Here is a 14,590-nt window from a genome sequence, read left to right as displayed (position 1 = left end):
GTGTACAGAACAACATTGTTGCTGCCATGTACGTTTTTTCAGAGATTAGCAAATTGCCTGCCAAGCAAACCCCTCTAATTCAATGTGCCTTTCATTTGTTCTTTTCTGTATGAAGATAAACACAAAGATTACACCTGTCTTAACTGACAGAAGATAAAATACAGTTTTCACACTTTAAAATATATTAGTAACTGTAAGACTGACATCTTTAAGTCACAAAGCAATGTCAAACAATTTGAAGTCATTTTTAACACAAGCATTAGACCTGTATGATAAAAGTTCCCATCAGCCTTTAAAAAAATATTATTTATACAGAACAGTGTAACTCAGTCCTCCTACTGACACATCACTTAGACTTGTAACTTAGACTTAGTAACCTCAGAGTCACTTACCGCTTTCCTCCCACAACACAGTAACATACAGAGATCAAAGCTGCCCTTATTCTTGTACAGGTATATGCAAATACACAGAAATATCAGCCTATATAGTCTGAGAACTCAAAACAAACAGCATGTTCTTGGGTATTGTTGAAATGAATAAAATGTGATAGCTTTGGCTCTCTGTATTTTAACTTTAGGACCCCATTTGTTGCTTATCTCCCAGCTTGCTTTAATCATGGAAATAGGTTGAATAATGCCGGGAACTATAAGACAGCCATATATGGGGCCCAAGGGAAAAGCGTCTAAAATATTTTCATTAAGGTTAATATCACACCATGAGTCTTTTAAGCTTAGTAGGTGCAACTTCTCTCCAGAAAATTAGTTGCAACAAAACACTTGGGCTGCTCCAATTACTTTCCAATGTGGACAACAGGAGTGTTCCCAGATGTATGGCACGCATGCAGGGTTGTTGTCTGTAAATGTGCCATTAATGTTCAAAGATGACAATTGCGTAGGAGTGCCATTAGTGGCTACTCGAGTTAGCCAAGATGGGAAGTGACTGTGGACAGTTGTGTCTGTAAATGCTGACAAATTTAGTGTAGCAGGAAATCTTATAATCTACAGACTGCCAAAATAATCATTTGATTTGTAACTGTGAGAAAGATTTGTTTCATACATAACATAAAATAATAACAATATGTTCTTATGCTCCATTTCCTAATGCTGTGGGTTTATAATACTGGCATTTGCCTTCTTTCCCAGGCTAAACTCAAATCCTTTGCTGCAAAAATCATCCAGCTTCTGAGGGAATGGACAGAAACATTTCCTTTCGATTTCCAAGATGAAAGAGCCCGAAAAGAAATGAAAGAGATTGCCCAAAGGATCACACAGTGTGATGAGGTGAGAAGCTCTGAATTCTATTCCACTTGTTTATTCTAGAAGTGTAACTTTGTTAATTGAGGGCAGATAAGAACATTTGGTGTGTGTGTAATTAGGATTGGATGTTCCTGAATCTTCCTTAGCTGTGAAGAAAAGCAGAAAAACAAACTTTTTTGAAGCGGGTATCACATCCAATTTAATTTCGTGGCAGCGTAAATCCATATAGTATACAGTGTGCACATACAACATACTCTAGCAAATATACATTTTCTATCCCTCAAACAGCTAGTAAGGAATGGGATGGAGCACTCACATAGCTCCATCTGTTGCGTAAGGCTAATGTCCCATGGAGAGATTAGTCGCTGTGATTTTTAAAAAGTGAGTTCCAGCGACAAGTCCTTCGTCTTTTCCTAACAATCGATTACTAGAGATTTCAACAAGGGATCGATTCTATTTCCCTCAAGTCAGCGCTTTAGTATTCCCAGCGTTTCCAATGGGGAAATTTGCAAACAATCGCAGCGACTTCCCGCCCAATGGGTTTACCTTTGAGCGATTCCAATAGTATTGAATGGCAATGCTTTCTTTGTAACATTGCTCAAAAATGGGCCTCGTAGCGATTTGGTGCGATATGCGATTCAAAGTAGAGATTCATATTGTTCTTTATTTATAGGGGCATATTTACAACACACCCAATCCAAATGTTTCAGATTATGCACAAAAGGGATCAATTTATGGGGCATTAAATGGTGTATACTATTACCATGTGGAATATGCATCAGGACCCCCAGAATCATTCATAACGCCTTTGCATACAGCTCATAAAGCTGAATAGGATTCATTTACAGGCCATTATTCTTTATAGTCCAAGACGACAATTAATTTCCTTGTTACAGTTCTCTGAACAAAAGAAATCTGAATAATAAGTAATAGAGTTTATTAACTTGAACCTCAGTTCCCTTTGGTGACAGCTTTCAATTAATTCCTAGAGGTGTGATAATCTCTACATGCTAAAAAAGCCATATTTAAAAAATACAGTATCTTTAACAACAGGCAGCACAGTGCATATATGTATGTATGTATATATATATATATATATATATATATATATATACAGAGAGAGAGAGAGCAGCTAGGTGTATTTATATATATATATATATATATATATATACATATATATATATATATATATATACATATATATATGGCAAAGGCAGTCTTTTCCGTTTTCCTGAGTTATCAGTCTGCATTAGATGACAAGTTAAAAATAAACTCTTGTTATCTGTTATAGAGCTGATAAACACATAGTACTGTCTGGGGACTTCATCATTATACCATCAGCCCCTGATAGCTTGCTAGCCATGTTAATAATTGCATGTCCTATTAATTAAGAATAAAACCATTTTCATCTCCCTTGTCGCGGGCGACTAATCTCCCCGATATGCCATCACACCGGCGATTTACATACTCGCCGGTGGGATGGTATTCCGGGGAGATTAGTCGCTCGCGACAAGGGAGATTTGTAGCGGGCGACTAGTCTCCCCATGTGCCACAGCCCTTAAGCAGCTGAAAGTTGTAGGAATGGTTTTTACGGTATTCTAAAAAACAAAGATAAATCTGACCTTCTGAGATAGCAGTGTTGTAAATGTTTCTCATTGTGTGACGAGATGAATCTTGTTCTGTGCCTGTTTTTTGCATAGATTTAATGTGTCTTGACTATCCTTCACCTAGTGTGGTAAACAGCTTTCATTATATTTGTAGCCTAGGAGAGTGTACTGTAAAATAGACTAATTTTCATAAATTGACTTTAATTTACAAACAAATATGTTAACATCAGTAATTATTAAAAGGGGTGTTCGCCTTAAAATTTATTTTAAATATGATGGAGAGGGTGATATTCTGAGATAATTTGCAATTATTTAGCTTTTTGTCCAGCGACTCTTAAGTCTGGAATTTCAGCAGCTATCCGATTGCTATGGTCTAAATTACCCCAGTAACCAGGCAGTGGTTTGAATGAGAGACTGGAATATGAATAGGAGAGGGCCTGAATAGAAAGATAAGCAATATAAAGTAACAATAATAATAAAATTGCAGTTAGCCAATAAAGGTATCACCTTTATACCACTTTTGTTATTTTTTTATTTCAAAAGGGTTAACCCTGTAAACATTTTTGACTGGCTAACACGGTGCATCACCTTTTCCTGTAGTCTCACTGAGCAATAGCTTTTTTGGCTGCTGGGGTCTGTGAGCCCCATGTAAAAGCTCAGATGAAGGCAAATAATTCAAAAACTATACAAAATAAAAAAGTGACAACCAACTGTAAGTAAAAGTAAATAATAAACAAGTTTCCATTATCAACTAAATAAGCTAAGGCAAAACTTCACTTGTACCAAATATCAATATTCTTGGCATTCCAAACACTAACCTTTTATTTATGGAAATATCATAATATCATTTTGTGTCAAAAAATTCCAGTTGTTACGCTGTGGTCTTCTCTGTTAATAATATTAATGTAATGTTTGTTAACATCAGTTAGCAAGTGCTTATAACATATACATTTTTTAAATTGTGTACAGGAGAATGGGACTATCAAAAAAAGCATCAGTCAGATGACTCAGAACGTACTGGTTGTTCTCTCTACTCGAGGCCAGTTTCAGGAGGTCAGGGAAAAGATCCGCCAGCCTGTCAGCGATAAAGGCACCATTCTGAAGACCAAACCACAATCTGCTCAAAAGGACATTTTGAGTGTGTGTAGTGACCCACTAATTTTGGCTCAGCAACTTACTACTATTGAACTGGTAAGAGGTCCGGTATAAGTCTAAAACATCTAGGGCAGATTATAAAACATAGAGGCAGTTTTGTAGCAGTTCTATAGCTCATGGCAAATAATCAAAGGTTTTCTTTCATTAGTCTAACTGCAATTGTTAATTGGTTGTTTACTGCACTGGGTCCATTTGTACCAGCTTGGCCGCAGTGGTCATTGTACAGATGATCACAACAATTAAAACAAGAAACTTTCCAGATTTTTGGATTATTGTGCAGATCTCATCCTTATTATACTTAGATCAAAGAGTTTACAGTCAAAGCTTCTAACGACGTGATCATAAGTGTAGGCATTAATACAGGAATTAACGTCTTTTAACGTTAACGTTTTTGGTTGTCTGTTTAGGAACGATTAGGAAACATTTTCCCTGAAGATCTGATGCAAATCATCAGTCACATGGATTCCTTGGATAACCATAAGGTAGCTGCTGCTATTTATTACCTGACTATATAAACATGACACAGCAATTATATTTAAAAAATATATTTAAAATATTTTAAAAATATTTAATATCTTTGATATTTAGAGGTAATGAGAATTACAATTCATGGGGTGTAGAGTAAAACAAAGCTTATGGATGAATGACGAGGTTATAACTTGCTATACTGTGTTACTGTACACCTACCCTTTTCTCACATTTTTCTATTTTTAAAGTGCCGTAGTGATGTCACAAAAACCTATAACCTTGAAGCCTATGACAACTGGTTTAACTGCCTAAGCATGCTGGTGGCTACAGAAATTTGCAAGGTAAGAAACTTAAACTCTTTTGGAGATACACACAACAGTTACATTACTTACCATATTTTGTGCATTGCTAGCTTTTTGAACAGCATAAATGTCAAGTAAGGGAGAAGGATCACTTAGCTGAATTAGAAAGAATTGTCATTTTTCCAACTTAGCTTCTAGTGGTGTTTCTCCAAAGTAATATATCCTTCCATATAGAAGTGTAGTATTTTTGTGTAGAGATTCAGTCTATCAAATAAATTAATATAATCCCAGTTTCAAATATCATCTCTGCCCAGAAACACTCAAGGGACTGGCCCCAACTAATCCAGCAACCTGTATCCTTAGCTCAAATGTTTATTATGAGTGGAAAGCAATCATCTATTCATGATAAGAATCAGTGTTTATGTGATGTGAGTAGATAAATTCATACAGCTTACTATACATGTAAAATCTTGTCAAATTTAACATGCTTTTCACTGCTGTACTTATATTGTTTTAAATGATGATTTTATTTCTAGAAGCAATAAAAAAAATAGCAATTCAGCAATTAAAACATATGTAATTGATCTGCTAGAGCATTAAAACATATCTAGTGCACCAATGTCACATTACTTTGCTATGTCACTATGGGGCTCATTTACCATTCCTCCAGCATAGGGTATGGGCTTATACAGTCTTTACTCTGTACCATGCACCAGATAAATAATATGGCGCAAGGTGCAGAGTGTAGTACAGCTGGCAGCCCTGTACCTAAAGCCTGCCATAGGCAGGAGGGAAGTACAGGACTCTGTACCACCTTGCACCTGATGGTGCTGTGATGCACAAACTAGGGGCCATCCAAGAGGAAAATGACATGCTGTGCCCTCCATGAATACAGTGGTGCTGAATGCAAGCAATGGTTTATTCATTAGCAAGGGCTAAAAGTAAAAAAACATGCCCTTATGGGAGATATGTTTAGTCAAGCACTCACTTGTACAGACCTCTGTATTATTTGCTAAATGTTATATAGGGCAGATATGGCCTTTTATAATATAATCTTAATGTTTGCCCCGTTTAGTAGCATCTTGCAAATATACCGCAACAACTTTGGCCGTGTAACCACGTTATTATATTATATGCCATTATATGTGATACAGTATTTCTGTAACCTTTTATACCAGAAAGCAGAAGTCCATTCTATAGCACAGGACATTTGGGTGTTAATTCCTGTTGCCTGTTGCATTCACCCTCCTTATCAATCAGGGACCGACATTCCAGATTCTATGAACAATCAAGACTTTTTATTTCACAATACTGTGATTCCAACAGTTCGGTCATGTACATTTGTTCTCTAGTTACCTTTTATCCTTAAAATGAAACCCCCTCAAATAAATTCATCCCATGACATGTACTGTAGCTTGCGATGCTTGCAACACCTCCTCTTCAGCAGTGAATAATGTAAAAGGTGTTATAAAATGTGACAATCCAGTACACGCAGGAGGAAACTATACTGATGAGTGACCTTTCTTAGAAATCCAGTTCAAGTGAATTTAGTCAGGGGACCAATCTCTTGTTAGTTTCTCTTAAAACAAAACAAGTGTGTTGGGTGATACTGTTAATATAGGCAAATTCCAGCTGAACAATCATGATAACAGAGGGGGGTTTCAGCTGCAATGCTGTTTCCTGCTGGCACCACACTTTATTAATAGTTCATGAAAATAAACCTTTCAGCAATTCCTAGATATATCCCTAGATGGGAAATAAAATTGGTTGTATAAAAAACATAAAGCTGTATACTTAAGAATATGTAAGAACCCCTGCCTGGCTCACTTCTCACTTCAGGAACTTGCTAGTTCCAAATCGCTTGAAACAAGGTTTGTGGAATGATAGAAGTCACAAATTGTATACCATGTCTTATAACCCATAGCAACCAGATATCTTTTAAACAAGGGGGGGGTCACCTGTGTTAACCTTGTATCTTTTATAATAGAAAGTAAGTTAAGCTTGTTTAGCATCTTCACTGGTTGTGCTTCAGCAGTACATTAGATGGCTCATTTACAAGTGCTAACAACAGTGGCAGAGTTTTGCCATTCTTTGCTTTACATTGATCAAGCTAGAGAGCACCACAGGCCACAAAGTGCAGGAGAGCCTGTCTATTATAGTCATTAAATAGGGCTGCCTTGAACACTGTGCTGAATTTTTCATGCGGTGCAAGGTTCAGAGAGCAGCCATTGCCCAGACGCAGGATCTCTATTTATGCACCTTTAGCAAGAGCACAGAACAACAGGAAAAGTGCCCATATATATTCTTCTGTAACTGCCTGTTTATCTAGAGAACATATGCATATCCAAGATCCACTGTGAGCACAGTATATTGTAACACTTTAGGTGAAAAGCCTTTAATAAAATAAGTAGCAAAAATGACCAGGGCATACTTCTATTAGCATTATGTTATTTATTGAAAAGAATATTCTACACTGCTATTAATGCTACTCTTTTTTTTTATTCTGGTAGGTGGTGAAGAAGAAGCAGAGGACCAGAGTGATGGAATTTTTCATAGATGTAGCCAGAGAATGTTTCAACATTGGAAATTTCAATTCCATGATGGCCATCATCTGTAAGAAGCTATATATAGAAGGATACAGAGAGCATGTTTGCGTGTGTGTCATGGGGGGGGGGGTGAATTGAAATATAGCCAGGTTTTGGTTAACCAGGCCAATTTGATAGGTATTTGTCAGTGATTATAAATTTTTACCTGAGATCCCTGGCCAGTGGTCGTTTGTGCCGACAAAATGTACAAGCCTGTGGTAGTATTTTAAGTAGTGCTACACCGCCATCTGTCACCACTTGTTTTCTGTCCCCGGGATTTCTGCCTTGGCCCTGGGCTGTGCTCATGCACAATAGTGCATATTTGGCAGTTCTAATTTTACTCTACTGCACACGCCAGCTAAATAGGATCCCTGGGACAAGCAAAAAGATGGTACTGTGGCACTCACTAGAATACTACCCCAGGCTACCAGCCCAAGGTCTGAGGGAAGCAACTATAATAACTGGCAGGGGTACAAATTGATACCCTACAGTGATTAACCCTTTTCTTCTCTCATTTGTCTGGACTGGCTTTGTGTAGAGACAGAATATATCTGTATGCAAACAGCATTCTCGGTGCTGCATTCTGCATTTAGACATATCAGAGACATACCAGTTAGATAAATCCACTATGAGAAAAATAATCCAAATGTAATTCTAGATTAGAATTTAGTGAAGTTAAGAGAAATCTGGAGATAAAAATAAAAAGAGCAAAACAATGCAAATATTGTATAATTCACTTTCCCTGATTTTTTACCCTTGGTTAAGTGTGTCTGATAAGTATTGGGAGTGTTTGTTTGAGATGGCATTGCTCGTCAGTTAAAATATTGTATATTTACGGGTGTTTTTTTTTCTTTTCTTAGCTGGGATGAACCTCAGTCCTGTAGCAAGGCTTAAGAAAACTTGGTCCAAAGTGAAAACAGCCAAATTTGATGTTCTAGAGGTACAATTTGTTATTTGTGCATACACACAGGCCTGCCAGAGGGGCTGCTGTAAGATGCCATAGACAGTCACTATCTATTGTGCTGGTGGGAGGCTGTTTGGGCCTCTGTGTTCTTGAAATTCCAGGGCCTATTTTGAATCTCAGTCCAGGCCTGCTACACCTGAAAGTGCAATGCAGATATTTAGAGAAAAAAGATTATAAAATACTTGAATAAAACCCAAAGGTGATAATGAGATTCTTATGATAAATTATGTTCTGTTGTTAGCAATGTATATTTATAAAGTGCTAAGCAGTTTCCATTGTTTTGTAAATATCAATGTTAAGAATAGAAATGGAAATGATTAATATAAGCCATATATTTTAGTTACTTAAAGAGCTTAGTCTCAGTCCCCTAACACATATTCAACTCATGAATAGGTAATGCAGCTTAGCTCTGCCTATAGCAGAGTTTGCCACTCAGATGGGACTGTGGCATTTCAACACTGTTTGGCTATTCAATCTGCAGTTCTTTAAATATTTTAAACAACAGCTGGAGGACCAGTGAAATATATATACATCTTTCTGTTATTAATACAAGTAGAAATAGACAAGTTTGATACTTCACATTTAGTACACACATCTTAAGCCTGCAGCGGAAGGCGCTGTTGAACTTATGAAGAGCTTATTCTAAAAGTAAATATGGCAAAGCTTGGCATCAGCACCCTCTAGTGGCTGCAGAATTTACAGCAGCTATTTATTATCAACTGCTTTCTTTTCACAGCATCATATGGATCCATCCAGCAACTTCTGTAATTACCGTACAGCTCTGCAGGGAGCAACTCAGAGGTCCCAAAGTGCCAACAGCAGTCGAGAGAAAATTGTAATTCCAGTTTTCAACTTGTTCATCAAAGACATCTTTTTCCTTCACAAAATCCATTCGAACCGCTTACCCAATGGACACATCAATTTCAAGGTAAAAGCACCTATTCTGCTTTCCTCTTGGTTCTGTAATTTAGATCCAAAAAAGTGTACAATAAATCATAACTTGTGTTGGGTTCTATATCACACTACTGGCTTCCATCCATTTTAAGGTTACCAGATCATAAAACATATCAAGCACTCTTCTAATAAGTGCACATCAAAGCACTTGGATCCATTTCATACAAATGACAGTAATAGGTGCAGCTACAAACGAGCTGAAGTCATTACTGTGAAAAAATTGAATCTATAAAGGGAGAAAACTCACCTTTCAATGACTTAGGGACCTTGTAGTAAGAATAGGACAGATGTTAAACTAATTTTGTTACTAAATTGGTCTTGGTTATTGTATGTTGTATTATTGTATGTTATTGTATATTCCAAAGCACTGTGTTTATCATTTTTATAGAAATTCTGGGAGATTTCAAGACAGATCCATGATTTCCTGACATGGAAGCAGGTGGAGTGTCCATATGAGAAAGACAAAAAAATTCAAACCTACCTACTAACTACGCCTATTTACACGGAAGAAGGTAAAATAAGTCCCCCTTTCCTTTTAATAATAGCATTTTTTGATTGTAAGGCTAAGTCAGGATTGGAGTTCCAACCTACTGCTCATCATCAGCGCAGATGCTTTTATTAACTTTCTGTGTATTCCCAGCACATTGGCACCTGCTTTTGTAGCCCATTCTCACAGAGGCACATATACACTAGTTGTATGCATAGCTGATTTTAGTAATTACTTAAAGGGAATATAAACCCAACAATTATTTTTTACCTAATCAAAGAAAATATAATTCGAAGCTACTTTTTACATAAAATCATTTAACTTTTCAACTTTATTTGTAAATGAAATTGTTATCCTGTCAGCAATCTGGCATAGACCAAATGCATTCATTTAGATAAATGATTGTATGTAGCATGTCCATGTCAGATCACTGGCAAGATACAATATTTAGTAAATGGGCACTTCTAAAGCTGGTTGGAGTAAAGCAGCTACTTCCCTTCAGTGGGCAACACAGCTCTTAATGCCAAAGGGACAGAGCAGCAGTAGAACCACTGCCCGCAAAGAAACATGGTTGCCGTATTTTTGTTCTTCACATGATGCATGCTTTAAAAAACATTTAGCTAGCATGATTACAAGCTGTCATTTCTTATATTTAGCCCTTTTCCTGGCTTCCTTTGAGAATGAAGGTCCAGATAACCACATGGAAAAAGACAGCTGGAAGACTCTCAGGTACATTTGCAAAATTTCTCTGGTATTACAGTTTAAAGGAAGTGACTTTATATAGAATCACATGCTTCGTTTGCTGTGTATGTTAGTGTCTGTACTGGCAGTTTCTTGAAGTGCTAGTGTGGCTGTAGAGGGAAAACCTGGTGTAGTTTAGTGTTGAGTCTAAAGGCATACAAAAAAATGAATTCTGATGAATCAAACTCCAAATTTATCTAGTAAGCACCTTAGTTAAAACATGTACATTTATCAAATAGTAAGTATTTACATTGTCAAATGTAACTCTTTTACTGGCAGTGATCTGGCTGATCTGCTTCAGGGAAAGCATGTTGCTTCCTATAGCTTAACTTTAATCCCAGCAATGTAGCTACTTTACCTATGAACCACACCAGTACCTTTGTCTTCGGTGGGAATAGGGTTAAAGCTTTTATATTTTATCCTTTCGTCAGTTTTAGTCTAGAGTGTTAGTGACCCTTTGAAGGAACAGTCCTAACAGAAAGTGTTTTTTCTTACTTTTTTCATTTGCTGTCCTGCTGTGCACGTTTCTATTTCTATGCCCCCTGACCATTCCTTTTTGACTAATTCCCACCCCTTTGATTTCATTTTTTTCCTGCTCTTCTTTTATATTTCTTTGCTACAATTTCCAGGCACAGAGGCTTATCCAGTTTACATCTTATTGTTTATGGGTTATTGGCATTGATGGCTTTCTGGAAATTGCTGGGAGGATGCCCTGGCCCAGAACCATTTTTTAGCTACTTGTAGCAGCTAACTTGTCATGGCTACTAATTCTCAGTATTGTCTATGGCAGAGCATTTTCTGGAGATTAGTAGTCCTAAAAAGTAGATCCTACTAGTGTCTTCACCCTTAGGGCAGTGGTACACGGGGAAATTAGTTGCTTGCGAGAAATCTTTGCTATTGCGGCGACTAATCTCCCCGTGTGCCACTTCCCTTATGGTTCCCAAGTATTCAGCTTGTCTTCTTCCCTCTGGTTCTACCATGCTGGCAGATAGGAGTGTTATTTAGTAGATAACAGCTCGTCACAAATATTCTGGAAATTTGAGAGCACTTTTCATGTATTATATTCCAGTTTTATTGCAGAATACGCAACATGTTTCAGGCCTTTTGTGCCCTTGAGAAAGATTTACTGCATGAAGAGTGCTTTCCTCATTTCCAGAATATCTGTAATGGCAGAAAGGATTGTATTGTGATGGCTGTGTTATTAAAAGAAGTAGGAATGTGTGTATATTTACTGTGTGTGCCAGTGATTAAAGGTGGCCATACATGGTAAGATCTGCTCGCTTAGATCTAAATAAACAATCTTTAGTACAACTTTAGTACAACATGATTTTTTTCCCATTTGGCTTGATTTTCATCAAATCTTCTACAAAATGTGGGCATTAGAAGATAAGGTTTATTTGATGCACAGTAGGTATCTGTGACTGGCTTGCTTTATATAAGAATTGCAGGTATTGTTTAAGGATATTTGTGAATGGCTTGCTATATTTGGTAATTATAGGTACAAATATGGGATCCATTATCTGGAATTATCAGAAAGCCATCTCCCATAGACTCCATATTAATCAAATAATCCATATTTTTAAAAATTATTTCCTTTTTCTCTGTAATAATAAAACAGTGCGTTGTACTACAACCTATATAATGAATCCTTATTGGAGGCGAAACAGTCCAATCAGGTTTATTTAGTGCTAAAAGGATTCTTTATTAGTCTTAAGGCATGGTGATTCAAATTATGGAAAGATTCCTCATCCAACTGCTGAGCATTCTGGATAACAGGTCCCATACCTTTCGTTGTGAATGGCTTGCTATATTTAAGAATTATAGGTATTTGTGAACGGCTTGCTATATATAAGTATTGACCACTTTGCGGAGCACATTAGTTAAAATACGTGTTTCTTTTTCTTTTACAGGTCAACACTTTTGAACAGAGCCTGAAAACAATCAAAGCCTGAAGCACACACAGGAATAAAAGATTTTTAGTTTTTTGTTTTTCGAGCAGAACGTTCTGGTCAGGAAGCGAGTCCTCACTGGTTGGGGCTCACTGTTTTTGTACATAATCTTTTATGAAACCTAAAAATTAATGGTATATAAATATATATTTCATGCTTTAAGCACTTATAATGTAAAAGGGAATTTTGTTTCTTATTTTTGTGTTTTACTAAAAGAAAAAATTTAAAAAAAAACCCTTTTGCTGCAAGTATGGCCACTACACAATGCAAAGAATTTATATCCACAAACAAATGCTTTGCATGAGCCCTTATATTACAAAAAGATTTAACTCTTCTAATACAAGGGCCGGGCCCTGTGTTGACTAAGTACAGTATATGATTGTTTTTAAGGAAAAGACATTTGGGTTTTTACCCTTTCATACCCAGCATCCATCTTTTCATCCATCGTTTGTAACCTACTGGCTGCCATAGTAATGTAATTAACTGTATCTGAACCAGGTGGTTACAGCACAGAAGCACTAGTCGCATCATACAATTACAATGTTCATATTTTTTAGACTATTGTTAACAAAATACTAGATATTTTCTATAAATCTGCTGCCAATTTTCCTTATACTAAGTTATTATCGAGAAGAATACCCGTCGGACATTTTGCATGGTTTATCTGATAAACACTTTGCAGGTGTCATTAATTTATATTGTGTCTTAAAAAGAAGGAGCAATCTTATCTTTCAGCAAGTGTTAGTTCTCTGCATTATGGACTACTTATATTCTACAGCACACGTGCCATCCGTATCCGTATCTGCTGCTAGCTGGTATCTAGGAATAGTCTCAGTATTTTTCCATAGAACGTAATGTGTGCCACATGCACTGCCAAATGCAGTATCTTAGCAGACTTCAAAACCAGCACTTAGGTGTACAGGATCCTTGTTAGTGAATACCATTGTCATAGCATTGTTCTGATGGAAGGTAATAATGGCACAAAAATAGCACGCAGGGCATTGCAAGTGCTGGTTTTCTTAAAGCCTTAAGGTGAAATACAGTCTTACAGCTATAGGGCCCCCTGTATTCGTTGAAAGGAAGCCCCTGTAAAGTGGTCAGAGTTTACACTAATGTCATGCTACTGGACTCAATATACTCAAATACCATGGATTGTTTAGGTTACGGTCTTCTAGAAACTGGAGATGACCATTGTGTCATATGTATCAATACTCAGTAGGTGGAATCCATTCACAGAAAAGTGCATTGTTGAGACACAAAGAGGTCCATTCACATAATAACCAATAAATGTAATTTATTGTCTAAAATTTGAGTTTGTGTGTCTCAAATCATCAGTACCATTAGCACAGCTAGTTTATATAAGGTACTTCCAAGAAAATATGGATTTGTGAGATATTAACATGTCTTAATTTCCCCACTTATATGACTCAACATGCTAGTGAATTCTGTGTGAAAACACCACTACTCATTCCGGGTCAACAAAAATTGGGGCTTGCAGACCAATATAAAGCTTGTTAAACTCTGTTAAATTCAAATTCCATTGTGTTACTGGGCTTGTAAGGGCTGCAAAGAAATAAGAATTCTGAATATCTGAGATTTAACTCATATTTGGGTTGAAATTTGTGACAGTAACTACTATTTATTTACCATTGTATTCATTTATCTTTCCTCTTTAATAAGCAGGCCTCTCAACTTTTTGTAAGGGTGTATAATAAATAATCTGCCATGAAATTTGGAGGTTGGCTGCCCAAAATGTATTCAGGGTCCATTCTGACACACTTACTTTTCTGGTTGTATTCTACTGCATAAAGCAGAGCCTAAATGCAGGTCAATATTGCTATCAATTCACAGGTATGAGATCTATTATTTGGAATGCTTGGGACCTGGTATTTTATGGATAAGGTTTTTCCCACAATTTGAATCACCATGCCTTAAAGGGATTCTGTCATGGAAAAACACTTAAAAAAAAAACACATTACGTAATAGTGCCCCTCCAGTAGAATCCTGCATTGAAATCCATTTTTGTGCAAAAATCTCTTTAAAAAAAAAAAAATCAGTTTTGAGATTTGATATGGGGCTAGCCATCTTCTTTGTTTCCCAGGTGCCCTCAGTCACTCTTTAC

General features: G+C 36.7%; 1 protein-coding gene across 4 annotated transcripts in view; it reads left to right on the top strand.

Annotated features, from left to right (window-relative positions):
- The window catches only part of rasgef1a (RasGEF domain family member 1A), a 149,319-nt gene extending 135,098 nt beyond the window's left edge, over nucleotides 1-14,221 (top strand). For 2 of the 4 annotated variants that reach the window (XM_012966704.3, NM_001045710.2), the window contains exons 4-13: nucleotides 1,143-1,280; nucleotides 3,833-4,054; nucleotides 4,426-4,500; nucleotides 4,735-4,827; nucleotides 7,299-7,401; nucleotides 8,234-8,313; nucleotides 9,074-9,265; nucleotides 9,680-9,803; nucleotides 10,435-10,507; nucleotides 12,430-13,775. In XM_012966704.3, the coding sequence (XP_012822158.1) occupies nucleotides 1,143-1,280; nucleotides 3,833-4,054; nucleotides 4,426-4,500; nucleotides 4,735-4,827; nucleotides 7,299-7,401; nucleotides 8,234-8,313; nucleotides 9,074-9,265; nucleotides 9,680-9,803; nucleotides 10,435-10,507; nucleotides 12,430-12,454 (1,125 nt within the window). In that variant the 3' untranslated portion in view covers nucleotides 12,455-13,775. Of the gene's footprint in view, nucleotides 1-1,142; nucleotides 1,281-3,832; nucleotides 4,055-4,425; nucleotides 4,501-4,734; nucleotides 4,828-7,298; nucleotides 7,402-8,233; nucleotides 8,314-9,073; nucleotides 9,266-9,679; nucleotides 9,804-10,434; nucleotides 10,508-12,429 lie in introns of all 4 variants that reach the window. The other 2 variants (XM_031905154.1, XM_031905153.1) reach the window with 2 other exon arrangements.
- The last annotated feature ends 369 nt before the right edge of the window (nucleotides 14,222-14,590 follow it).

This window comes from Xenopus tropicalis, chromosome 7, assembly GCF_000004195.4.
Source record: "Xenopus tropicalis strain Nigerian chromosome 7, UCB_Xtro_10.0, whole genome shotgun sequence".
Taxonomy (NCBI): Eukaryota; Metazoa; Chordata; class Amphibia; order Anura; family Pipidae; genus Xenopus; species Xenopus tropicalis.
This window is presented reverse-complemented; position numbering and strand designations above follow the sequence as displayed.